Source organism: Mirounga angustirostris, unplaced genomic scaffold, assembly GCF_029215605.1.
Source record: "Mirounga angustirostris isolate CCGP_5_RB_7025 unplaced genomic scaffold, mMirAng1.0.hap1 SCAF_4, whole genome shotgun sequence".
Lineage (NCBI taxonomy): Eukaryota > Metazoa > Chordata > Mammalia > Carnivora > Phocidae > Mirounga > Mirounga angustirostris.
Genome location: NW_026991712.1, coordinates 20,285,584 through 20,313,583, shown reverse-complemented (window position 1 = coordinate 20,313,583; position 28,000 = coordinate 20,285,584). Strand labels below are relative to the sequence as shown.

The following is a 28,000-nucleotide window of genomic DNA, read 5'->3' as shown; positions in this document are numbered from 1 at the left end:
AGGCGCGGGCGCCTGGGCCGCCGCGGCGCGCTCACCTGGACCCACGTGACGGGGCGGGGCCCCGCGCGGCTCAAGACAGCGCGGCCACGCCCCCTCCCGCGCGGCGCGCCCGGACCCCGCGGACCCAGGCGGCGGCGGCGGCGGCGGCGGCGGGAGCCCGGGCGGCGGCGGCGGGCGGAGGGAGGCGGCGGCGGCGCGCGGAGACGCAGAGCGGCAGCGGCAGCATGTCGGCCGGCGGAGCGCCAGTCCCGCCGCCCCCGAATCCCGCCGTGTCCTTCCCGGCGCCCCGGATCACTCTGCCCGCCGGCCCGGACATCCTGCGGACCTACTCGGGTGCCTTCGTCTGCCTGGAGATTGTAAGTGGGGCAGCCTCGGCGACGGTCGCACCCGGGGAGCGAGGAAGGGTAGCGGCATCCTTGTTCCCCGGGCTGCCTCCCTCTGCGCGCGCCCCAGCTCCCTTCCCCTCGACGTGGCCTTTACCTGCGCCCCTCCCGGGGTCCTGCCCTCTCCCTGCCTAGCGCAGCCCGCACCCGGGCCCACTCGCCTGGCACCTGTTACGCTGGCACCTGTTCCCCCGCTGGGGACAGAAGTCGCCCCGAGAGAGCGAGCAGACGGCCCGGCGGGGCCCAGGCTTGGGGACTTTGAGAGGGGAAGGGCGTTTAGGCCTGGGGCACCGCCAGAGACCACCGGCGGCTTGGCCAGGGGCCGCGCTTGGCTAGAGCTAGAGCAGGCGCTCTCGGTCTCGCCTGTTGCTAACCTGCCATTTTGTTGGGTGGTGCAAAGGTGTAGCCAGCCGATGATTGAGTGACCTGGAGGCTGCCACGATGTGAAAAGCCGAGGCGGGAGGTACCAGGAAGAGAAGGTGGGCTTAAGACCTGGGCCTTCTCCCCCACCCCCCTTGTCTTTATTTGTGCCCTTTGGATTGGGGAGAGGAGCAGGGCTTAGGAGGCAGGGCAGGGGAAAAGGTCAAGCATGAACCGTGCCCTTGGCAGTTTCTAATCCGGTGGGTGCTAGAGTGGCAGAGGAAAGGTAGAAACGTGGTTGTCAAGTTCCTCGCTGCCTACCTGTGAACCTTCTGGCTTCCTAGTGGACCTGTGCAGCTCCACATCTTCTCACACACTTTAAATTGGGTGAAGGTGAGGTCACCTGGCCACCCTGCAACCTTATTGGGCTAGAGACTTAAACTTTTTAAATGCAATTTTATGGAGTTGGAAGCTTTTGGAACTCGCTGTGGACTAGGGGAAATGTGCAAACATAAATTGGGCAACTCGAGGTTGCATCACGCTCTGAGAATGGCAAATCCAGAGTGCAGTGTTAGCAAGTCCCTGCCCTTCCTGCAGGCTGTTGTTTGGTTGGCTAGGAGTTCTCGTCTCCCTTCCCTCACCTGTTCCTTTGAGTTTGCATAACCTCGATTTGGTCGCTTCAGTTTCACTTTTGTGCTTGTGGGGCTGGAACGCCTTGTGAGCATTGGTTTTCTGCTCTATTATGCCAAGGTGGCGAAGGCCTGCTAAGTTAAGTTTAGCTCAGATTGGAATCTGAAAAAGGAGACAAGTGAGTTACAGGCTACGACATCAGTAATCGGATCGTGATGGCGAGGCTGGAAGAGGCTGGTTTGAGTCTGAGCCCAGTTCAGAAGCATCTGAATGCTTGGGATGAGGCACAGGCATCCATGTGAGAAGAGTAGGGAGAGAATGGCACTGGGCCCAGGCTCTGTTGTGTGTGGGGGAGATGCGCTTAGAACAGTAGGATCTGGGGAGAAAGCTTGTATAAGTTCTGGGCTGCTTTAGTTCCGTGTTCCTCAAACTCCAGTAGTTTGCATACCTCTTTTACAAGTTTATGCCAAATCCGCATTCCACCTGTACTAGAATTTACAGAATGTTCACTTCGATTCCCTTCCTAAACTTTAGTACCTACTTTAAGCCTCATCCTAAACAATAGTACACATGAATCCTCAAATTTGATATACTGGGGGTATTTTTCTAATATTTACTCAAATATATACTTACACATTTACATATGCATGTATATGTGTAAAGATATGTAAGGGTACCTGTATGGATATATGGACATATATACAAAGAGGTCTCATCCATGTGCCGTCAAATCAAATACTGTCTCAAGGACCGTCCATGGTCTTGTCACACTGTTGGAAACGCTGCCTAATTCTGAGGGGAAAAAGTGGAAGTGATTTATTCTATTCTGTTTCCTCTTCCCTGCCCCCATATTTCTTTGTCTGGCCCAGTAGTTAGTTCTCAACTCTGCTGTACTTAATTACTTGGGCAGCTTTAAAAAATACGGTGACTGGCCCAGACTAATTAAATCAGAATCTCGGGGGGGTGCCCAGAGTCAGCCCGGTTCTTCTAAAAGCTCCCCAGAGGTTCTGGGGTACAGTCATGGCTGGGACTGAGAGCGGCCTTTATCAGGGCCCTGTGGACAAGACAGCAATAGTGCAAATATGAATTTTCTCCCTGTGCAAGAGCTTCTACCCCTCGCCATTCTAGTAGGGACCTAGGCTCACAGAAGTAGCCAGACTTTCCTCTTATCTCTTCACGTCATCTGGCTTCTTACTCCAGAAACATGTCTCGGACCCTTACCTACATAGAATAGCATCACTTCCAAAAGCCATGTCAGTTTACTTTTCCCTTGTTATGGCCAAACATATGTGATAGGTTAAAATCTAGGCCTCCCTTACCTCTTTACTTGAATATCATCCTCCCTCCTCCCCAACCCATCCCCGCAGAAATAAAAGAACTGAAATCGTCCAATGAAACTGGTGACCTCAGAGAAACAACAGACCTCATTGGAGCCAAACTATAGCTCCTTCTTGGCTCTTACCCTTCCCCCCGCTTAGAGATATTGGATTATATGCCCATATATACAAAGAAGTCTCATCCATGTGCCGTCAAATCAAATACTGTCTCAAGGACCATCCATGGTCTTGTCACACTGTTGGAAATGCTGCCTAATTCTGAGGGGAAAAAGTGGAAGTGATTTATTCTACTCTATTTCCTCTCCCCTGCCCCCATATTTCTTTACTGAAGATAAAGAAGAAGATATTGGATTATATTATAAGAGAGCAGAGATCAAACTTGCTCAGAAAATTCAGTCTCACAGATGGTGGGTATACTCACTGTGGTGAGCACTGAGTAATGTATAGAATTGTCAAGTCCCTATGTTGTACACCTGAAACTAATATAACATTGTATGTCAACTATACTTCAGCGTATTTTTTTTCAAGTTTTACATAAAGAATTCAATCTCAATCCCCCTTATCATACCCATTCATAATCTCTCAAGTATAAGCCACTTGTTGAGAGACAATTCCAAAGATGCAAACAGCGCCCCCCTAACAGCACCAGGTAAGGCAATTTATAGCACTAGCTCTGTAGGTAGAGAAGATTGCAACCACACATGCATGGTGTGCTTTTTTGAGATAGGTGTGTTCCACTTCCAGATATGTAGGTTGTCAGCCCCTCAGTTTTTGCACCGAGCTATGCTTGCCATGAAGACCTTAATACTAGGTTATTTTTGCAATGCAAAGCCTTTTAGTTTAGGAGGGAAAACATCACCTTCAAAGTTACATTTTCAAATTCTCTCAGGGTTTCCTGAATTATTGTTTTCTAAGTCATTTGTCGGATATTTATTGAATACCTACTGTGTGCAAGGCACTCTTGCGGGAAAAAAAGATGTTTAGACCTTTCATCACCTGAAAGAACATATAACCTAGTTGAGATGGTATGTGTAAAAATAACTACCATTCGAGGAAGAAAGATAGAAGTATGGAAAGTGAACTACAGCTAAAGTGTTTTCCAGGCAGGTCTGTTCATAAGAAAATGACATCGGAGCATCTGTACTATTGGGCTGAATAAGATATTTTGGGTCCCTGTCCTCAGCTTACCTTGTATAATGCACAAGAAAGATTAGATGTAACAGTATTAAACATGGAAAAGAATAAAGATCAATATATTGAATTCAGTGTGTTTCATGGTTTCGGTGTTTGGGAAACTGCCCACGTTCCCCAAGAGCTTCATTAGTGTTTTTCTTTATGGGAGATATTCTAGGACTCGTATTCACATGCTTCAACCTGCAGTGTTGTGGATGTCCCAGTAATTTTCAGTTATTCAAGAAATAGTTAAGAATCTGCTATGTATCGGGCCTTATTTTATACCCTGAAAATAGGATAGCTCCTACCCTTAAAAGAAATTCCTATATTGTGAAGTATAAAGTCAAGAAAGAATTATAGTGCTGTATTTGAAGTGATAAAATTGGTTCATGAAAAGTACTATTGAAAAACAGGGTAGAGGGGTGCCTGGGTGGCTCAACCGATTAAGCATCTAACTTTGGTTCAGGTCATGATCTCTGGGTCCTGGGATGGAGCCCAACTTTGGGCTCCCCGCTCAGTAGGGAGTCCGCTTGTCCTTCTCCCCCTCCCCCCACTCGTGCTCACTGGCTTGCGAGCACAATCTCTCTCTCTCTCTCAAATAAAATCTTAAAAAAAAAAAAAAAAGAGAAAAGAAAAACAGGGTAGAGCATGTCTGCCACTGAGGAGTCCAGGAAAGACAGCTTGAATGGGATGGTGACATTTGAGTTTAGTCTTAAATGATGAGTACACATTCAATAGACACAAAAAGTGGGGAAGAAAATTCCAGGTAGAAACAAGGGCATGTGTAAACCCTAGAGACGAGACCCACCATGGCATGAAGGTTCTAGCGGTTGTTAGTTTGTTTTGGTTTTTTACATAACTTGTGGGAAGGTGGCAGAAAGAGAAAGAGCAGGTAGGGCCTGAGCTGTGATGTGCTGAGAAATGGTAGGCCAAGGCATAGAATGGGGAGCTGCTGAAGGTCAGGGGCATTCGCCATCATACTTGTGTTTTAGAAATCTTTGAGTAGTGAGGCTTGGCTCTAAAACAGATTGAAGGCAGAGAGATCAGCGCAGGGGCTTATTTCAGTGGTTTGAATGAGGGATAATGACAACTGGACAAATGAAAGAAGTAGAGAAGAGAGACAGGTTTGACATTTAGAAGGTCAACCAAGTACGCAAAGTTTGGCGTGTCCTGAAATGATACTAGGCCAGACTTAAATATAAGATGTAACTCAGAGGAATTATGCCAGAAAAACAAATGTTAACGAGAGGATGATGGGGAGGGAGGGGCTCTGGAGCAGGCATGTGCAGTCATGTGGAGCGATCTGTGGAAGGGATTTCAGGTTATTTTCAACCCAGAGCTTTGACATTGGACTAACATATAAATGGTCAGATGTATAGAGTTTCCTTTTCTTGCCCAGAAAATAGAATCTGAGTTGCACAGGGACATTGTATGTTGGCAGTGGTAGGAGGAGCTCTCTGTGGATAGGTTTCCCTCTCTAAAAGGGTTTTCATTCTGTAAGCAAGATTTCCCCTTTACCTCTGGGTTAAAAATCTCCAGCCATGTGTAAAGAGTCCTTAAAATTTCATAAGAGAAAATAAACTGATGCCCCTGCCAAAAATTATTTTCAGCAATTGTTTGCCCCTGACTGGCAGCCCTGTACGAAACATGAAGCATGGCAATACGGAAAACTTTAAATCAGGTTCCTGAACGTCTTGACTTTGAGCTTCAGAGGAAAAGGTCAAGGAGAGGAGATTGGTTTTGCAGAACCCTATAGAAACATTGTAGCTGGTAGTAGGCGCGGTGAACATGGCATATTTGAGTTGATAAATCCGAATAGGAAAGACTGTGTAACGACAAAGGACGGGAACCAGGCTGGTGTACACCTTATCCTGTATGCGTGATACCTAACAGATGCTGTTGGATCTGCAGGACAAACTGGACAGTGCGTGAAAATTTTCTAGAGAAACTGGCTGGCGTGGAGAAGGGCAGCTTTGGAGTAGATGTCCTGAGCAACTTTTTAAAATGTCATGATTCTTCTCCAGGGATCTGCAGTCTGATCTGAATTTCCTATGTCCTCTTTTATATGAAAGAGTCACCGTATATGACATTCTTAACTTTTGTATAATAGCTTCTAGAAGGAGGGAGGTGAAAAGGAAGAAAAGAGGCAATGATTTGTAGGGTTCCTGCTGATGTCAAGGCATTGGCCTACATGGGCATTTTTAACCTAGGTGATAACTAGTTGCCCACAAACATGAAAAGAGGATTTTTAAAAATCAAGGGCAATTAGAAGTAAGAATAAAAAGGGGCCAGTACATATTTCTCCCCTATAAGATGTGCTTTCCATTTTAGGGTTAGCACCGGCTATTTAAGAAACAAAATGGAGGTTTGGGTCAGATGGGGAGGAAAAAACAAAACAAAACAAAAAACTGTAGTACCAAATTCTTTTTAGCATGCTCAAACATATTTTTTTAAACTTTCAAACGTGAGTCTAAAAAGTAAAACTTCTTTTGCATTAGTAAGTTTTGTACAGAGGCCCCTTCTATATCTGTTAGTTCTCATTGCTTCCCAGAACTTGTCTTGTTTTCCTTTTTCTGATTTAAAACAAACAAAAACACCTTGCCGGCTTGTACTTACCAGGGCTAGTCCAGGACCAGGACCAGTTTGGATGGAAGCCCTCATGGGGAGAGGACAGATGGAGATTGATGGAGGGAGCAGGCGGGGGGCGGGTAAACCGTGAGATGGACACTACCCTGGTCAAGCGTTCCAGCAGCAATTGCAGTAGAATAGGTGAACTGAACAAATTTGGGGCCCGAAGATTGAAAATGGGGTGTCATGAGCTAGACTGGCAAAAGCTGCCAACTTCCCCATAACTTTCCATCTCCGCCTCCTGAGATCCTGTACTCGGTGGTGGGTGTTGCCAATAATAACTTAAAAATTGAGAGGTACGTGTTCCTGCTTCACTAGTCTTCATGCCTATTTTCGAACACCCACCATGTACCAGGGAATGAGCTAGGCTCCAGACAGCAGTGTGTTCTGAGCATCTCAAGCTGTACTTCTGGAGCATTTTCTTCTAGAACCATTCATTACAAACACTGGTTGGTTTTCATTCATTTCAAGGAGAATGCAATTGAACCTCTGCTGGAGAAAGCATTGTCGTGAGTTCTGAGCATAGAGTGATGTTTAAGGCAATGCTGCTGATCTGACCTCACAATCCAGTGGGCAAAACAGCCAGATGCACCTGTGATTTCAAACCAGTAGTTGTAAGTGCTACAGAAGATACACACATCAATAACCATGGAAGCACTGAGGGATGGCATCCAGCCAGGGAAGTCTTTCTGGAAGACCTACTACCAGAGTTTAGTTACCCAGAGAAAATTTAGGTGGCAGCATGCTAGGCAGAAGCATGGACTAGCGTGATGGACTCGTGTGCAGGGGATAAGGGACGAGAGGCTGGAGTGCCAGGCTAGGGTAGCTGGGAAAGTAGTGGAGCTGGGAAGAAGGTGAGCTTGGAGAGGCAACAGCAGTATCTCAGTACTGTTACCACTTGACTACAGTCACGCGGTGAATGAATTTACACATTTATGGGCTGCCTTGGAAACACATCTCTAAGTCGTATGTGTTGACCGAAGTATGTGCCCAGTTAAAAAAAAAATCTTGGAGGGCGCCTGGGTGGCTCTGTCAGTTAAGCATCTGCCTTCGGCTCAGGTCATGATCCCAGGGTCCTGGGATCGAGCCCCGCATCGGGCTCCCTGCTCAGCGGGGAGTCTGCTTCTCCCTCTCCCTCTCCCTCTGCCTCTCCCCACTGTTCATGTGCGTGCACCCATTCTCTCTCTCTCTCTCGATAGGGAACCAACCCCCCCCCCCCACCTCCAGCAAGCCAGTCCACAGCAAAAGGAAGAAACCCTGCTTTAGAATGAACACTAACCTTTGAGGGAGGCACAACAGCCTAATGTCAAGAGCGCAGGCTCTGGAAGCCAGTTGCCAAGTTCAAGCCCCACTTCTAACGGTTATTAACTGTGTAACTTAGGGCAAGTTATTAATGGCTGTCTACTTCCACTGATCTGTAAAATGGGAATAATAATAGTAATTATCTCTCAGTGTTTGTGTGGATTAAATTGGTACAAATGAAACCCTTAGAGCAGTTCTTGGAGCATAAGCATTTGATAAATGCTAGCTAATATTTCTATTATCCTCATCAGCTTCAACCTCTCACTCAAGCTCACTCTATAAACCAGAATAAGAGACATTGTTTTTCTCTCTAGGCTTGCTGGTTGGTTCATTCTCACTGCTACAGTGATGAAATGCTCGATCTATAAATAGCAGGAAAATTGGAAAGAAAGGGTTATATGTTATATACAGGAAGTTCTAAATAATGAAGTATTGCTCCTTAGGGGTAGTCTAACCAGTCCTTCATACCTTCAGGTTCACTTACCTTTGCCTGTTCTCCTTCCAAACGTTGACTAAAAATAGGTCAGAGTAGGCACTGGCCTGTTTACTTCGTTAGTGCAGTAATAAGGGTATACTAAGATGAAGGTGTCAGATGGGTTTGCAGATTGTTAGCTAAGATGTTGGAGGGCATGTTTTAAAAGCATGCTAGTAGGAAACAAATGACATTGGCAAAGACAAAAGGGTATTTGCAAAACGAGTCCTTTAGAGACGGAAGGCCATCCAGACAGGAGACAAGTTGAGAAATCTGCCACCTGAGCAGCAGATATTGCAAGAGTTGCTTCTGGCTCAACACCACCTTTTCCCGCGGGGCTACGGGCTCTCACCAGTCCGCGGTTCCTAGTGAAAACACATTTTAAGTCCAACTCGGAGGGTTCAGTTCAGTGTGGTGTGTGGAGGAAAACTTCCACGGCTTTCTTATGGGAAGGCTTCGATTCAGTCATGCCCTGCGGGCTGCAGGAGCCAAGCCAAGGTGATAAACATATGGTAAAGCTGCAGAGGAGATCTGTGGTTTTAGGACAGAGTAGCATTGAATAACTGCAGCTCCGCACATACTTGAGTACTCCAGGTGTCTGCCAGGTACACCTGAATTTCAGCTCAGAGGGTAAGGGGGAACTGAGTCACAGGGGAAGGCTGACACCTACTTCTAGGAAACGTTGGCCTTTGCAACAGACCTGGGAGTCTGGTCAGCTTTTTGGTAGAGCTTGAGGTTCAGAGGCATGAGCCCCAGCTTATTCCTGAAAGAAATGTCAAAATGGGGTGCATTGGGGGGGTTGATATGTAATTACCGGACTTTTTAGGGCACTGGAGAGTGATGGAAGGCAGTGATAGACAGGAGGTCGGAATGTGGATTCAGATCCAAGAGGAGAAAACATGGGCAGACATGGCATTCCACCTCTCTTCCCAGTGTGTGTACCGTGCAGTTGCTACGGTCTTTTATCAGCTCTTCTCCCTCAGATTTTAACCATTTTGGGGCTCAGAAAACAAGGCTCTCTCCAGAGTCACCTATACTAAACTAGGATGCTGATAATTACAGTATGGCTGGGAAATGCTCTCCGCTTAGTAATGCCTGGAATTAGCTGAAGTGAATGTAATAATGTGGACAGTGGTAGTGTTGTTAAAAGATCCGTTTTTGAAGTTGGAGCCAAGTTGGGAAGCTCAGGGAGAAAAAGTAGCTTTTGACAGAAGGAAATCCTAGAGCAAGGAAGAAAGAACCATGTCAAAGCCCCAGTGACCCCCTCGCCCAGCATGACAGTCTTGCAGGGAGGAAGGCGGGTCTCCCTGGTGGCCTCCCTCCTCTTCTCTGACCCGTCCCTCTGGCACCTCCCAAAGCTGCTGCGGTGAGCAGGACTTCCGTCTGGATCCCACAGCCTCACGGAGCCAGGGATGGCGTGGGGTGGGGGTTGCTGATATAGGGGGAGGGGCACTCATACACCGTCCTCCCGCCTCGGCCCCCTTCCCACACAGCGCACACGCCACAGGTGAGGAGGCGAATCTGTTCTCTGGTCATATAAGCATTCTGTTTCCTTTCCGAGCCTTTGAGCTGTTGGAAGGGCTGTACTTTTGGGTGTGACCAGAATGGTTCGTTTGTACTGTTTCATACCAGCATCTGCTGTCAAAGCCCTGGTCTTCCTTGAAAGCCTGCTTCAAAACCTGCCTCCCCTGCCTCCCTCTCTGCACGCCTCCCACGATATTTCTTCTCTCCTCTCCCAGTCTCACGGAGCACGCTGTGTGGGGCTCTTTTTATAGCACTCACCACAATCTGCTCCTGAATCAGATTTGATGGTGTCTATTTCTCCCTAATCTAGAGCTCCTGGAGACAGAAACTCGCCTTTTTTTTTTTTTTCCCCTGACTATTCTTCTGCAGTGCCTGGCGGTAGATTTGAGGCCTTCCAGTTTGAGGTCCAGTCGGAGTTTATTAAATGCTCTCTTTAATTTCAGGGGATCATATAGCCCTTCTTCAGAGAGTCAATTTATCATAATCCCTATGTCCTATAATTATGCTTTTCTATCTGAGTCCGCCTGCCCCTAATAAACATGGCCAGTTGATCTTTATTTCCCTGTGTACTTGCACCTTGGTTCTCAATAAACGAGTCTTTAATTAACAGATAATTGAATAGCAACGTATATTTTTTAAATAGTATTTAAAGTAACGTAAGTTATTTGTAGTGGGAGAGTAAGAAAAGGTTACCAGGAAGATGATGCTGGAAAAAAAAAAAAAAAGGAAAGATCTGAAGATCTTATCACCTTCAAATATTTAGTAAACAGTATGAAAGAGTAGAAAATCTTTTTACCAGGAACGTTATTTCTTCCATAGCTACTAATAAGGTTGTGGCTAAAATTTTTAAATATGCATTAATATTCATGACTTAGACTTATTTCCTAAAACTTTGTGGGTTGATTGTTAATTTTTCTGATCTTTTTTGTTTTATTTGAAATTAGGACTCAGGTATACCAGCTACCCCAGTTATGAATTGATTAGATTGGTGCTGCAGTTATACTCAAGTGATAATTTATTATGCCTTCAAAAATGTTTTTCAAAGTGGTAATGGATTATATGACTGGCCTTTGTTTAGAATTAGAACTTGTGATTTTAACTTTTAGCAATTTGTGCAATTTGGCTATTATCTCGATATTTAAGAAGCAAGATACACATGGTTATTGGTTTTTAATACGTAGAGTTCTAGCTGTTCTTGGACACTTGGAGTTTATTTACTAATCAAATATTGGCGAGCCTTCTGCATGCCAGGTGGGCATGTTTCTGCAGTGTGACCTGTGTGTGTGTGTGTGTGTGTGTGTGGTCAGGGGTGGGGGGCCTGGGGTTGATTCCCACTTACCTCTAGGTATCTTCAGGACAGGTATGTAGCTGTAGCCTAGGCTTTTGGACCGCCAACTCTAGCCTAGTGCCTGACTGATAGGAAGAGATCATTCTGTCCGTGGATAAATGGCTTAGGTGCAGAGGCCTGTAAGGTGGCTGGCGGCCCAGAAGGTCTCCTAGTGCAGTTGGACTGGGAGCCAGGCCATCCAACGATAGTGTTTCTCATCAGTGTAACATATCCACATAGGGAGCTTGCCCAGGGCACAGAGGGGACACCTGAGCATGGGGTGGAAGTCAGGAAAGATTTTTGAGGTGGTGTACTCTTCCGGTTTCTCAAATACACATGGGGAGGGAATGACATTCAGGGCCAGCATACGTCAGGCTACTCAGAAGCAAAAGCACTTTGTCTTTGGACTGTGGATTTTTTTTCTTTAATGTAAAATGTGAGGGGCTTCGTGGCAAGAGACAAAGGCTGAGAAAGACCGGTTATGGAATGCCATGCAAAGGATGTGTAGCCTCCATCACTTTAGTGGTAGCTTAGAGGAGACTGCTTTGGTTACATTCGTAAAACTGACCGTCTCTCCCCGTAATTGTTCCTCCTCCTGTGATTTCTCCCTCACTCCTAGTTGCCCAAGCCAGGAATCTGGGTTTCTTCCTTATCTGTTCTTTTGTTGTCATGTCCCCTGTCTGATCAGTCACCATCTGCCACCACTTCTCAGCTTCTGTCTAGTCCATTCACTCTCCTCTGTGCTCCTTGCTCCAGTCTGGGCTGTGCTCTGTGGCTGTAACAGTTTCCTCTGTGGTCCCTCAGCCCTGCATCCATTACTTTCCGGCCAGAGAAAAGCTTTTGAATACAAATTGGGTCATGCTGGTTCCTGCTCAGGGGTTCTATGGCCTCCCATTGCCCTTGGGAGAAGCTCATCTCCTTGAGCGGACCTGCAGGGCCTTTCAGCTCAGCCTCCAGCTCTCACCTCTGGCTGCCCCCCCCCCCCCACGTGGTAGCTGCTGCTCCCGTCGTGCTGAGCCCTGCCCCTCAGCTCTACCAGATCCGCTCAGGGCTGGCCTCCTGCCCCGGGACAGCCTTCTCTTCCTGCCGCTAAACTCCCTAGCTTTGTCCCTTGGGTCGTTGCTTCCAGGGAGTGTTTCCTGAGTTTCCAGCTCTGGAATTTTAGAGCCCTCCATCTGTGAACCTGCAGTGCCCAGTATTTGCCCAATTGTGACATGTATGAAGCATTATTTTACTCACTTGCTTAATTGTCTCTTTCTTGGGGCATCGGGGTGGCTCAGTTGGTTAAGCATCTCTTGATTTTGGCTCAGGTCATGACCTCAGGGTGGTGAGATTGAGCCCCGCCTCAGACTCTGCACTCAGTGTGGAGTCTGCTTGAGAGACACTCTCTCTCTCCCTCTCTGCCCTTTCCCTCACTTGCTCTCTCCAAATAAATAAGTAAATAAATAAATAAATCTTTAAAAAAAATTAAAAATAAAATTTAAAAAAAAATAGCCTCTTTCCTGTAAGGGACTGTGAATTCTGTGATGGCAGAGACCAAGTGTAGCTTGTTTACTATCTTATTCCCAGCTCCCAGAACAGCACCTGACAGGCAGTAAATGTTTACTGCACATTAGATCTGTGAATATCCAAAGTACTGATTCCCATGCCCAGCATGCAGAGGAGTACCAATAAATCAGGTAGGTTGTGTTGACTACCATGTACAGCAGCTGTGGCTATTAGACAGAGAGGCAGTAACCTCACATGTGAAAATAGGCCGTGATAAGGACAAGCACATGGCCATTAGAAGTGACAGGTCAGAAAGATATGGCTGATCCTTGCTGATAAACTCTCTGAGAAGCGGTGAGGGCAGAAGCCAGTGGTTTGAAGAGTCCAAGCTCACGGATAGAAGGTGGGGACCGAGCAAAGATGAATTTGGAGAAATGGTTGACTGAAAAGGAAATTGTTAGAAAGGCAACAGGGTCAAAGGAAAATGCTTTTAGGTAATGAAAGAATTCTGTTTCTGTTCACGGGCTGAGGATGAGAGTCCACCTCGGAGGCAGGTGCAGAGACAGGTGTGGCTCTGGGTCAGACCTGGGAGCCGAAGCGCTGGCCTTGCGCCGGGTGGGGAAGCTGGTGTCCCGCGTGAGGACAGAGGAAAGGTAGTGGGCGGGGTGGCGGGAATGTGTGCAGGGGGCTGGGGAGAAACCAAGGGTAAGAGGCAGGGGTGTGAGCATGTTCACTTCTGTTGCCCACAACCTTGACATCTTTCTTCCTTCCTGCAGCTGTTCGGGGGACTCGTCTGGATTTTGGTCGCCTCCTCCAACGTTCCTCTACCTCTGCTACAAGGATGGGTCATGTTCGTGTCTGTGACGGCTTTTATCTTTTCCCTCCTCTTCCTGGGCGTGTTCCTCTCTGGCATGGTGACTCAGATTGATGCCAACTGGAACTTCCTGGTAAGGGATTTTTAGGTCTATTTCAGGAAAATGCGAGAAACATTTAAATATCTTACTCTGTCTTGAAATGCGTGGTCCCCTGTTCTCTCTGTTGCCTCCAGGGAGAGAGGAAAGGTCTGAGTCCCAGTCCTCTGTGCTGCCATGTGGCCGCGTTGCTGGACAGCAGGCTCCCAGCTTGTGAAATTTCTGTCAATAGAGCCGAGCCATCTTTCTGTTACTCCTTTGTGAATTAGATGACCTTTACTCAAAGACCCTTTTATTTCATGCAACAAATGAATTGCATGACAGTTATGGAACTATCGAAGAGGTGCCTTTGGGAGATGGATGCTGTGACATAGATCTTGAAATTTTCCATTGATTTCTGCTTCAAATATTAAATACATTCTTTTCAGAAAACCAGTAGCTATATACTCTATTCTCTAAATACTTAGAAAAGGGGATAGTTTATTTTTAATTCCTGCCCTAAATTAGTAAAAATTGATAATTTTAAGAAATGAATTTATAATCAACATAATTTTAAAAATTATGATGCCATTAAATTGGATCAACTTACTTTCCCTTTTCCCATATAATATAGGGGGCCTCTTTCATGCTTATGGTTATTCGATCTCTGAGACTATTTCGGAATGGCCAGTGGAGCTTGAATTCCAATCTGTGGCAGACAGTGCTTTGATGAAGTTCGTGAAGAACCTCTGTTACAGCGCTTTAATGAAGTTCCTGAAGAACCTCTGTTATGTTTCAATCAGCTGATGGTTAGAAACTTAAATCAGCCCTTTAGTCAGGCTTATGTTGTTCTTTTCGGGTATGGTAACATTGTATTCACCAGCTTTAGGAAGGATGTTAGGCATCTTTAAAAATGTTCTTAGTTACAGAGTGTAAGGAGAACCATCATCCCAGATGTTATCAGCAGTGAAGTCTAGTGGATGTGGTTGCCCATTAAACCAGCCCAGGGGCAGATGGTTAGTGTAAAGTTAAGGAGGAAGTATGGGGCAAGGGTTATAATCTTGCACAGGCTTTGAAGTTAGGTCTGGTTTGTTTAATAACTGTGTAGCCTTGGCCAAAGTATTGAACCTCTATGACTTCCGATTTCTTCCTCTGTTAAATGGTAATAATAGTAACTACCTGGAATTAATGCATTCTAAAGTGCTCATCAGCTTTGTGTCTGATTTACAGCGTATGATCCGTAATCATCATAATTCCTGAAGTATGCCACGTCTTGCAGTTTGTAACTTTGAAAGTCCTTTTGTTCAGTCACTAGATTGTATATCTGAAACTAATATTACACTGTATGTTAACTAACTGGAATTTAAATAAAAACTTAAGGTAAAAAATTATTTCCACAGACACACACACAGGAAGTCCTTCTGTTTCTTAGGGTGCTGATGCAGTGTGTTCCTACATTTTTGCCTTGCTTTCTCATTAACGATAAGAAAATATTTCTAAATAATTGGTCAAGTGATGAAGATCAGAAATCTCTATATAAGTTTCAGATAGATTGCTTAATCTCCTCTTTCTAAATGCCTGGCTTTCCCACAATCATGTATGAATGAATGAATCATCACCTGATGTCGGTAGGCACCACCAGGCTCTTTAGATATTAAGCTCAGAGATGGTATTTGGCCAGTGTGTACCATATAGCCTTCAGGACTAGTTCATACATAGTCATTGCCCCAACCTGCTACCTCTTCCCAAGTGCTGTGCTCCCCGCCACCTTGGCCCTTCCTCTGGGACCTTCCTGGACTTCCTAGTAGCCCAGCCACTAAAGGGTTACTAACTAGTGAGTCTCCAGGGTCCTGCATGGCCCAGCATTGCTTCTAATGGTTGATGCACATGTTGTACCAATGTTTAAATATTTTCCCAACATCGCTCCTTTATTAGGCATATGTTCATACCATCTTTTTTTCCTTTTGTTTATATTGAGTCTAATTTCTGAGATTGAGTACATCATTAATATCCTTATAAATTTGTTAGGTTCCCCCCTGATCTGTAACATTATATTTGTTGTTCAGACAATAAAATGTAAGAATGTGTTGTTGTTGTTATTTTTTAATTAAACCACTTTACGAAAGGGGCAACTGAAATTGGAAAGAGCAGCCAGTGTGTTGCAGAGGTCTCCTGCAGAGAGTTCATCCTGGGGTTCTTTAGCTGGGACGGTCCACTCGTACTGAGGGAGGAAATGGTGGTGGCCCCACACAGCACACAGCACAGCCTCGTCACGGTGGACATACTTTCCAAGAGCCAACTCATGCCTTTACGGAGTTGACTTAAACGCTTGCCATATTGAGAATGGACTCCTTTTTTTTTTTTTTTCCCTCTCCTTTTGTGATTTTCCACATCATCAGTCATTTCTGACCAGAGTTGCTTTTGGTGGGTTTTGTGATGTATCGTGTATACTCTCAGCCAGAAAACTCTGAGCAATGCATACCGTGGCGTCATCACCAGATGGTAACCATCTTTAATTACTGCATTCTGGAATTGTTAGACGTTAACTGTGCAAAAAATGTTTCCCCTTGTGATAACAGTTTAATGTTACCTGTATACAGTGCATGAAGGAAGCAAGAATGCGTTTTGATGAAGAATTTATTTTCTAAAAGTATTTGTTGTGCGATATTAACTAAAATACTCATAGCTTCTAGCTTTTGTTGATCATGAGGCTGAATTAACATTTGTGGTGGTAGAAATCTTCAGTATTTTTTCCCAAGCTTTCTAACTTTGGTGTAAGTGATGAAATAAAAATATAATATGTAATATATCTAATAACATATATTAAATGCTAAAAACTTGCCCTATTCTAATTTGAGGAAAGAAGCAGGTTTTGATTTTTGAGATGGTTTTTCTGTTTTTTTTTTTTTTTTTTTGAGGAAATACCATTTTGCCTAACTCTAAGAGATACCATACTTATTTTCCATTTTTGGAGAGGTGGGGTATGAAGGCAAGATATATTTTAGAAAAATAAGAGCTACCAAAAAAAAAAAAAGTCCTGTACAATTAAACATGCTTCACTTTATTCCCCCAAAGTAGGTGGCATGCATTTGCCTGTTATGGACATCACTTAATACTGTGAATGTCCTGAGCTATATTTTCTGTCCCGCCATTCCTTTACTTATTTGATCTTTATGACAGTTCCTTATCGGAGACTATTACTGTTCTCATTTTTATGGTTGAGGAAGATAAAGCTCGGTGTGGCTTTTGTCCCTCTTTCGTGCTGTTGTTGTGGAAACCAGGATCCCCCTATTTACAATGTAGCTTTTTTTTTTTAACTATTTAGTAAAAATTTGACCTAAGGAGCAAACCTAGGCTTAAGATAAGAATATGGGGGATAGTCATTTGTTGCTGGGGGGGAAAAAAAAATCACACTCTGCTTAAGGTTGTTTACCTGAGCAAAAAGTGAAGACAAGCGGGCCGCACTCTGGGCGGTGTGACTATCGGGAAGTCTGGCGGAAGAGCAGGAGTATACAAAGGAGACTCGGAAAGGGGCTGGGCCATCTGCTGATGGGGAGGTGCCAAGCACTCAGGACAGGTGGTTCACAAGGGTGGTCCCTGGCCAGTGGCAGCGGCTGCACCTGGCAACCTGTTAGACGGGCAGATTCTCAGGCCCCACCTGGACATCCTGAGTCAGAAACTCAGAAGGTGCGACGCAGCAGTCTGTGCTGTAACAAGCTTTTCAGATGATTCTGAGGCATGCTTACCTCTGAGAACCACTGGTTTTGCATAAACAATGTGCCTTGTCCAAAACAACGAGCAAAAATCTGTGGAAGGCCTTCTTACACACATTGCACACGTAGCAGGAATCGGAATGAGATGTCCAGCATGGCCAAATATAAATGTGGATGTGGCTCTCCTGTGGTGGGGAGTCTTGACGGAGTACCTGATATGTACCTGGCCCTGTAGCAGGCCCTGGAAATACAGTGGTGAACAAGACAGGCCTGTAGTGGCCCTCAGAGTTTGTTGTAGTAGATGGTGTCAGTAGAGAAATAATTACACAGGGATGCCTGGGTGGCTCGGTTAAGTGTCTGCCGTCAGCTCAGGTCATGATCTCAGGGTCTGGGATGGAGCCCCACGTCGGCTCCCTGCTCAGCAGGGAGTCTGCTCCCTCTCCTTCTGCCGCTCCCCTCTGCTCATGTTTTCTCTCTCAAATAAATAAATAAAATCTTTAAAAAAATAATTATACAATTGACACATTAGTCAAAATGATGTTAATGGCCAAGCAGGGAGTGTTCAGGATACTAGAAGAGCATATCTATCATGTCAGGTCCACTGGGAAGCAGACTATAAGATGAATTTAAAAGTACAAGAGATTCTGGGGTGCCTGGGTGGCTGGGGTGGTTAAGCATCTGACTCTTGATTTCAGCTCAGGTCAGGATCTCAGGGTCATGAGATCGAGCCCCAAGTCGGGCTCCATGCTAAGCTTGGAGCCTGCTTAAGATTCTCTCTTTCCCCCTCTCCCTCTGTCCCTCCCCCCTGCTCATGCTGTCTCTAGGGGAAAAAAAAAAAAAGGAAAAAGTGCAAGAGACTTTTTTTGAGGGGGAGGGGGAGAGATAACACCTGTAAAAGGTGATGGGGAAGGAAATGGGGTAAAACAGAAAAGTCCTAGAGTGGGATGCAGATCGACGGTCTTGCCTAAATTAATGAGAAGCTCAGGAGCACAGTCTTTGCCTTAAGAGTCTTGTTTTAGGCAAAAGTGTCCAGGCACCAGTATCCCCACTGTACCATCATTAGCTGGGGACTGCCAGGAGCAATGTGGCCTCGGCAGATCCCCAATCCACCGAAGCCAAAGCTGTCCGCTAACTAGACTCCTCACAGCTGAATGTCAGGTTCTTTTTTAAAAGGGACTGTGTGCAGAACGTGATTACGGATGTGCAAGGGCCCAGTAGAACATGAGGAGCTGCTTTACAAAGACGTGTAACTCCCCACTGCAGGTTACCTGCCTGACTCTAAAGTCCAGGAGCCTGCATAGTGATTTGCTCGCCAGGGTGGCCATGAATTCAGTTCTTTTCCTCCAACACCTTAGGATACATATGACCCTAGGATGATAGGGATAGCTGGATAGCCTCGCCCAAGTCAGACAGAGTTAGGAATAGAAGACGTTTATTGGATGACAACACCCATAAAAGATGAAGGAAAAGGATTGGACAGGGAAGCCTTAACCGCACATCAGTTCTGATTACTACTGAAAAGGAGGAAGAAGTCAAAAGCAGCAGGACTGGAAAGTTGATGGTGGGGGGGGGGAGGTGCAGGCTGTAATTGGTGGTGGGAAGAGTCTTTTTCAGCCACACAATACTGCGAGTAAAGAGCATCGGCCTTGAAACAGAGTACGTCCTAGCACCAAAACGAGGTCACAGTGGCTGATGCTCAGAGAGATGGAAGGGTGGCATGAGCTGAGGCTGGTGAAGAGCGTGAGAGCCTCGTCTTACCAAGAGTTGCGGCCATGTCACCAGATTTTTCCCGCCCCTTCTAACGTCACATGAGCCACTTCCGAGGGTCTGCCTCAGTAAGTTAGGTGAGCGCCTATGATCTCAAACATATTTTTCTCTCAATCTTAATTACTAATTGCGATCTAGCTCTATTCCTTTTAATCCCTAAAAGTAGGGATGTTTGGGCTTTGAGCTTCATCGGTTAACATCTGTTGCATAGCAACATGGGTTTGAGCATTTCTGCTATCGATTAGACACACGATCAGTGTATAACACAGTTCTTCAATCTTTTGAAGGCACTGGTGAGTCAGCTTCTACGTTAGAGGTGTTAAGTAGAACACATTTTTAGTGTGTACCTTTGTAATCCCCACTCCTGGTGAGTTAGCTTTTCCTTATTATTCTAGGCAGAGTAAGAACAATTCTCACCATCAGTTTTGTTTGCTGAATGGGCCTTTACAAAGGCAGCGCACTGTTCTTTCTCTGTAATGTTGCTGTATCAATAACAGTTTGATAGAAGAAAGAAAGCGGACTTTGGAACCAGACAGCCCTATGTGGGTTTGAGTTCTCCTTTCAAAAGGTTATGTTTGTATGGCTTTAGAACAGTCATTTAATTTAAAAAAAAAATCCTTGTTTATAAAATGGGTATAGTAAATAGTGGTTGTAAGGATGAATGACAATGAATGTAAAGTACCAGGTATCTGGGAGCTGTTGATAAAAATACACAACAGTGTGTTGATGGATATCAGTTCGTGTAAGACAGTGTGAATTCCAGTAGAGTTACTGCTTCAGAATCCCAGCAACGTATGAAATCACCTTATGACAACTAAGTTTTGTTTGAGAGGTCCTATACTTTTTGTTGAAGTATATGATATATAATTTGCTTTTTTAGAATATCAGGAGATATGGTATTGAATTCTTAGATGTTGTAGGTCTTCTGCATTCTTCAGTGTATGGGGTGACAGTCTAACGGATGGAAATAATAATCGCTCAGAAATAAAAGACTTAATTATAAAAGGTGTGTATGTATATTATTATATAACTATATAATATACTACAATAATATGATTTTTATCCAATAACTATAATAAGGTGTATGAAATTATATATTTTATTATAAAATTCAGGACATTAGTTTTGCCACTATGCCGATTACAGCAGTTCGGTTGGTTTTCATTTGGATTCTAATAGCTTGACATTGTTCAGGCAGCCAGAGTAAATGGTGAAGATGGTTAAAGATTGTTTGATTAAGTGTTCTAACCTTCCTGAACCTAGACCTCATGAGTTGAAATTAGGAACAGAAAATAAAAGTATTACTTTTAATTGTAGGTCTTTTTTTTTTTTTCCTTCCTCTTTCAGGATTTTGTGTACCATTTTATAGTGTTTGTCTTCTACTTCGGAGCCTTTCTCCTGGAAGCGGCAACCACATCCCTGCATGATCTGCGCTGCAATACGACCATGACTGTGTCACCGCTCTTGAGTGATAACCAGTATAACATAAATGTAGCAGCCACAGTGAGTGTCCATGAGTCCAGGTGACCAGCCCCCCTCCCCCACTGTCGCGGTCTCCCAGAAACTCCTTGGGCAGCCATCGCTTTCTCTAACAGTAGCCGTTAGCATTACACGTAGACCTGGGCAAAGTTCCGCCCTTCCCCCTGGTGTTGTGGACCCCAACACTGAAGCACGGACACCAAGGACAGCCAGCCCGTGGTTGCGGCTGGCCTGGCACATCAAAGCCTATTTTGTAGAAAGAATTCATTGTGCTTTTTGCTTCCTCTAACTGCAGACATGGTAAGGGAGATTTGTTCTTCACTGGTCCGTACCTACTTGTAATTCATTTTAATTCAGTGAGTACTTAGAGAACCTACCATGAGGGCGGAAACCGGTGGGGTGTTGGGGACAGGGATGAACCACGTACAGCTCTTGCCCCTGAGGAGAGTCCAGGGGGGTAAGGGGGGTAAATATTCCCGCCATGACAATAGATGACTTACAGATGAAATGCATTCCATGGGGACATTTTTAGGGAATTTTTTAGTCTTCCTTAATTCATATACTTGAGTGAGTTTCTTGTTTTTTACTGACATAGGTAATTTGAAGAAATACTACACTATTTCTGTTTTTACAATTTTGAAAGTGTTAGAAATCCAAATCATTCCCTAAAATGTGTTGATATTTAATATGGCTATATAGCAAGTTAGTGACCCTAATGTTTTACTATTTTATGTAGATAGTATATATAAACAGCCCAGGACTCCCCCATATAGCCATTAAAATCTTTCTGGAGCAGTGTTGTCCACCAGCACTTTCTAAAATGATAGAAATATCCCATATATGCATGATTCAATATGGTGGCTACTAATTAATCCATTAATTCATTCATTTTAATTAATTTACATTTAAATTTAAATAGCCACATGCGGCTGGTGGCTCTCATATTGGACAGCACAGGTCTAGAGTCTGGGTTTTGAAGGGTGGAGGTGCGATGATTTTAAGACCTACTATCATCAGGTTCCCAAGCCTCTGTTAGGATTTGTCAGAATTCATTGAGTGTCTACAATGAATTAGACTATATGTGGATTGCAACAGAAAGGAAGCTGGTTCCAGCTTCTACAGGCTTAGAGTTTAGATCAGTGATTTTTATACTTTCTTTTATAGGAAGTAAAACTGTTTTACTTAATGAAATCTTACTGAAAACCCAATAAATACAGACAGCAAGAGCACGTATGCTCTAGTTGGAGTGGGAGAAAAGGGTCTTGAATGATGCCCGTCCATCCTTCTCCCGAAGCCACCTCTGTCCACCTCATCTCTGAGGCACTGCTATGGGATCCTTAGTATCCAGAGACCACAGTTAGAAAACCACTGGTTTTACCAATTTTATGAAGCGAAGAAAAGTTCAGGGACTTGGAATTGACTTTTTTCCTACCAAGTGTCCTTCCTATGAGTCCTCAATTCTCGTTGGATTTTCCTTTACTACTTCAATGCCCTCCTTTTTAGTGGTGCAGGCTATATTCTCATTACCTCTCAGATCCTTGAAGTAGCACCAAATTGGCCTATTTATAGTTGCCCTAAGATCCCACTTTCAGAAGAGTAGTAGGTGCTAAAGTACTTAGTGGATGGTGGATGTCATTAATTTCTCACTAACGTTCCTTTGTCCTGAGAGCCCAGTTTTCAGTGTTCTCCGTGGTGTGGTTCTGTTCTGGCTGACCCTTTTCTATGACTTTGTCCCTGTTATCCTTCCCTTTCTCTCTGCCTAAGTGAAACTGCCTTGGGAAACCTCAACATACTTTCAGTTCTACATTATGTACCATCTCATCCATACACTCCCACAGAAGTGAATCTTTAATTTCTGAGTTTTAATAATACCTAAATATATGAGACATTCTTTTGTGACATTACATTGAGTCCCTTACTTTACTTTTTATTTTAGTATACCTGAGAGAGGAAAATTCATTTTCACTAATAATAGATATCAGAAGTGGTCTTTCTCATTCAGCAGACAATGTCTAGATTAGAGATGTATCAAAGAGACAACCAGCAGAAGAAGGCTGGGGAGAATGAATAGCAGACTGGCAGTTAGAGAATGGTCATGGTCTATAGGTGAATCCGATATTCCTTCTCAGAGCTAGAGTTTTCTGGTAAAGGATCCCTGTACTAAATCATAATGTTTTACCATACTTAATTGCTTTGTCTTATAGTTTTCTATGGATCATGAATTCCCAAAGGGTGAGGACACTATCTACTATTTGTTTATATGCACCAAATGTACTGATGGACACATAGTTGGTGCTAAAGAAATCCTTGTCAAATAGTAAGGACGGTAATTCAGAGTTGAGTGCAGGTTTCAGAACTATCTCCCATGCCAATCTGTTGATTCATTTCTGCGGCTTTACTTTGTTTACTTCTAAAGTCGCTTTCCACTGTCACAGGAAGGATTTGATACATCCTCAAGTTCTGATACTTGCACTTTTCTTGGCTGTGAAATCACGGTATGAATAGACACCTCGTAATGAATTTTTGAATATCGTGTTGGGGGTTTCATAAATGTTTAACAAGTGAGTCCAGCATGTGAACAAATGTTCAACCTAAGGCTATCCACAAATGAGAAAATTATGAGGGGCCAGAATGTTTAAAAGAAGGGTTAATGATATGAGGGGGTAAAACAGGAGTACACATCATCAAAAAGAGGACTATAAACCATTTTCATAAGTGTTGAAGTATCTTTAGGTAGGTTGATCAGTGCTCAGATAGTTGGTCCTTAGAATGAGTGTTTTCTTAAAGTCAGTGTTGTAAATCTGATGAGCTTTTGTTTCCTTTTTCTTAGATTTTTGCCTTTGTGACAACAGCTTGTTATGGTTGCAGTTTGGGTCTGGCTTTACGAAGATGGCGACCGTAACACTCCTTAGAAACTAACGGTCTGTGTTGGTTTCATTTGTCAACTTTATGTGTCTGATCAATTTGGATACCATTTTGTCCAGATAGAACAACATTCCAAAAGAAACTTGTTTAGTATATGGAGAGAATTTAAGTACAAGTTTTGGTTCATTTCATAGATGGAATTTTAATTTTATTATGATGTTAAATAGAGAAATGGCCTTTAATTTTACATCTGTCTCTTTTTTAAGGAAAATTTTCCTTTATATCCATAAAGTATACAGATATTGCTCATGAAAAAGGGGTATCTCTTTTGTTTAATTGCTGAGTCACTTAAACCTTAATTTTAATAGGTAACTGAAATTTCCGTAAAAAACAAAAAATGAAAAGCAAAAACAAACTATGTTTTAAATAGCCTTCCCCCCTGAACTGTTTTAATGTAAAACAGAGATTGGCACCCTTTTTCTATAAAGGTCCAGATGGTAAATATTTTAGGCTTTGTGGGCCATACGGTCTCTGTTGCAACAATTCAACCCTGCTGTTACTTTGTGAAAGCAGCCATAGGCAATATGCAAATGAACGAGTGAGCCTGTGTCCCAATAAAACTTTATTCAGGAAGACAGGAAGCAGGCTGGATTTGGCCTGTGGGCTGTAGGTTAGTTTTACAACCTCTGGTGTAACACCTTAGTTATATTTTACGTATTTTATTAAACTGATCCTGAAGGGTATAAAACGAGAGAAGTCATATAATATTTAGCCTCATTATGCAATAATCACGTTGCCTTTGTGTTGATGGTCAAGTACTTACCCCTGAAATGGTGGATAGTTTTTCAGGCTAATTCAAGCAGAGTGTTGGGTACAGGAAAAAGTAATTTATGAAGTAAATCTTAGTTGCTTAATCAAACTAAGGGTCTCTTACCAACTGAGCAAACCTCTCATCCGGCATCCTTAAAATGAAATCCCCAGAGACCATTCACCACTACTGGAACTGGTATCTAGCTACTTATGTCTTACTTTGGATTTATTTATGCTTCAGAATACAGCTGTTTGTCCTGTGCATGAACATATGAATATTTGTGTGTGGATATATGAGGCTTTGCCAAATAGAGCTTCCCTGAAGAGTTAACTTTTTACTTCTAATCATTTCACGTTACTTTCTCAGTTAACTTTGAATAGAGTATTAGATATAACTTAGAGTTGAAGCTTCTTACATGTTTTAATAATAGCGCCATTGTTTCGCATTGGTAACAACAGCCCATCCTACAAACTTGTCTCTGGCTGAATTGCACAAAAAATATTTTAATGCATCTGGCTAGAGACCCTGGTTGTGGAAAGGTGCCAAAAAATGGCTTGAATGGGAGAACAAGTGAGAGTTAGGTTCCAGCTCCCACTACAATGTCCAAGCAGGATACTTATCTCCCGCCCCAGGCGGGCTTCCTCTGGGAAAAGAGGGCTTTGACCATCCAAAACCTTCAGCCCTTTGCTTTCATTGGCTGAGTCATCCCCTAAGAGTGCCCTGTCTAAGTTGTGCTATTAGATGTCATAGAACGTAGAACAATCCCGAATGAGTCACATGATCAATGCTCAGTGATCAGATGCTATTTATATAATAATCACCTAGAAAGAAGAATCTTATCAGAGTTTGGTTTGTGATATAAAGACGTGGTTCAATATGTGGCAAGAAGAAATCAGTCTAAGACTTTATACTCATGTCCTGTCTTTTCTATAATATCTGACTTCCTTGGTTTTTCTAGCTTCATACCACACACTTAAACCTGTATTATGAATTGTATATTACAAAGTCATAAATGTGCCATAAGGATATATAGTTCATTCAAGTTGGAATCAAGTTGGTATAGTTCATTCAAGTTGGAATCTAGTCTGCTAGATTTAGTTGTGAGATTTTATTTTTGTTTCCAAAGTATAACAGGTCTGTGCTTGGTGGCATTAAATTAAATGATTTCATGAAATGGCTTTAGTGGCACTTTTATAAATGGATTGCCTCTAGATCATTAAGAACCAAGCCTAAAACTCATCTGACTGTGAATACTTATATTTGTAGATTAATTGTGTTCTGGGTTTGTGAATTGAGTGACAAAGCACTTGAACAAAAATTACAGCATTTGAAAATTTCTTTATATATGCTGTAGAAATGAGAAAGTGTTGGTTTTAAAATCTGGTAACTCCATGATGAAAAGAAATTTATTTTATAAGTGTTATGACTCTAATAAAGTATTCATTTGATAATCTTTTTTGGTCATCTATTTTTTATACAATTCACTTTGAAATTCAGTTAAAGGTTTGATATAAACTTGACAGATTTGGAATTTCTAGACTCACAATATATAAAAGTTCTGCTTTAAACATTTCTATGAGAAGTTTCTCAGGAAATGTCAGTGAGCCTTTTTTCTTTGATGAAGGTCAAAGAGGTAAGTCTTTGGAAGTAATATTTTAAAGGAAGTTTCAATTATACCCTACTTTATTTAAAAGCATTTATATAGTGCTTAATATGTGCCAGGCAGTGTTCTCAGCATTTTTTCAGATATTAGCTCATTTAATCCTCCTCATGACAATTCCGTGGGGTAGACAATATCATCTCCTCTTAAAGATGAGGGAGCTAGGGGCACCAGGGTGGCTCAGTTGGTTAAGCGTCCGACTCTCTGGTCTTGATCTCGGGGTCGTGGGTTCGAGCCCTGTGTTGGGCTTCATGCTGGGCGTGCAGCCTACTTAAAAAAAAAAAAAAAACAGATGAGGGAACTACACACAGACCTTAAGTGACACCCAGGGTCATATGTCTAGCAAGAGGCTTTAAACCCCAGTGGTCTGGCTCCAAAGTCCAGACACCTAATGGCTGGACATCTCTCAGTTCTTCAAGCTTTTATATATTTTATATAGAGAGAAAAATGTGACCCTTCTCCCCCCAAAACAAAATTTTTAGCCGAATGTTTAATATAATTGTTTATGGTAGATGCCATCTTTTAGAACTTTTTTTTGTCAGAGCCAAGGACTCATGAGTTTAGCTATAAGACATTAGGCCAGACCTCCCTTACAGGGGAAGAGTTAGGCAGCTTTGGTCTGCCAAGGCCCCCAGAGAGCTTGGCTGCCTCTTTCTCTGGCCCAGTAATTCTGGCCTGGGGTGTGGGCCTTCAGTCTCCTGCGTTGCCTTACATCAAATCAGCTCTTTCCTGAATTAGCCTGGCTTCCTGATGAGCCCTTGAACTGCCATCAGAAGCGTTCTCTGGTCTGAGATACACAGTTCGATCTTGATACGTAAACTCTCAATTTCCACCTCTACACGTGCCAGAATCTGGAATTCTACGTCAGCGTCACGAAGATTCAAGTTTGTTATGAAGTGAGCCAGTGCCTCAGGGGGCAACATAATGTATTCACGTGGGAGGGGGCCCAGAGTTGAAGGGGAGATGATCATCTTTAGCATGTACATGGATTTTTGTTAATGCTTTCAAAGTTCATCTCGCTTTTAGAGCGAGCCCTAAGCTGTGCGGTGGGCAGTAGGTCAATACTAGTTGCTTTGTCTGGAGCCGCCTTCTCCCAAGGATTTGCGTGGCCTGCTCCCTCACCCTCTTCGGGTCTTTGCTCAGTTGTCCCCTTGAATCTCACACCAGCACTCCTCCTCCTCCTTTCTTGCATTTCTCCTAGGCACTGAAGACATGTATTTTACATATAGCATGAAGAGCCTATATTTTATTCCTGCGTTAGTCCTCTTCTCTGCTAGGATGTAAGGCTTATGGACAGGAGCCATCTACTCTTTACAGCTCCATCCCCAGTGCCTAGAAGAGAGCATAGCAAATAGCATGTACTCAGTAATTAGATATTGAATTAGCAAATGAATGAATGTTCTAGCAATACCTAATTTTGTGTTCCAGTCGATATACTCTATAAAAATTGGTCTTGTTAGCACTTGAAAATTTTTAGTATAAAATGGCTAGGCATTTTTCACCTAGCTCTGGATATATTTAGAGTGAATTCTACCTTACAGGTCCTCTAGTAATTAAATATATGTGTGTTATAGAAATGTTATGTGATCAGTCTTGTATAGCAGAGGAGCTAGGCATATAAAAATTAGGCATCCCGTGTAAACTCATTAGATCTGTATTCCAACTTTTTCCATGACGAGAGATGTCACTGTAGACTCAACTGATTTAGTCCTCAAAGCATCACCAGAACTAAGAACTAATGGTCAAAGGCTGTCATTTTTCTATAATTATGATGGGAATGGAGGGCTCTGGCTAGTGGTTTTTGCTAAAAATTATGATAGTCACTGTTCTAAGTGTAACAAGAGGTGGAGGTATCTGTATATATCATGTGGCATTTTGATTTTTCATGTCTGTCAACTCCAAGCATTATCCTTGCATATGCGTGAGAGGTATTCTAGATGAAGGATATTGTTGACTTCCTACCTGCAGTTTCATGTATCATTCTAAGTATGCCTGATGTCCTGAGTAAATGTACAGTTTAGCCGAAGTATGAAGTTCTGATGCATCAGTATACTGGACCACATTGCCTTTTCATGAAATTATGCATGTTATTGATTATTAAATATGCCATCTTCCTGAATACTCTAAAACTTTTGTGTGCAAAATTTTTGGAATGTGAATAAACTCATTTATATACAAAAGTATATAAAAC

The 28,000-nt window shown here is 43.4% G+C and overlaps 1 protein-coding gene across 1 annotated transcript; it reads left to right on the top strand.

Moving 5' to 3' along the window:
- The first annotated feature begins 139 nt into the window (after positions 1 to 139).
- MAL2 (mal, T cell differentiation protein 2) lies at positions 140 to 28,000 on the top strand. Its single transcript, XM_045896000.3, has 4 exons — positions 140 to 356; positions 13,401 to 13,571; positions 20,342 to 20,497; positions 23,304 to 28,000. Exons 1-4 carry the CDS (start codon positions 225 to 227, stop codon positions 23,373 to 23,375), a joined length of 531 nt encoding a protein of 176 aa, XP_045751956.1. The 5' UTR covers positions 140 to 224; the 3' UTR covers positions 23,376 to 28,000.

Coding starts and splice junctions, on each gene's coding strand:
- MAL2 (XM_045896000.3), top strand. CDS start 225: ATGTCGGCCGGCGGAGCGCCAGTCCCGCCGCCCCCGAATCCCGCCGTG. Junction 13,572..20,341: donor ATGCCAACTGGAACTTCCTG/GTAAGGGATTTT, acceptor TTCCTCTTTCAG/GATTTTGTGTACCATTTTAT. Junction 20,498..23,303: donor ACATAAATGTAGCAGCCACA/GTGAGTGTCCAT, acceptor CCTTTTTCTTAG/ATTTTTGCCTTTGTGACAAC.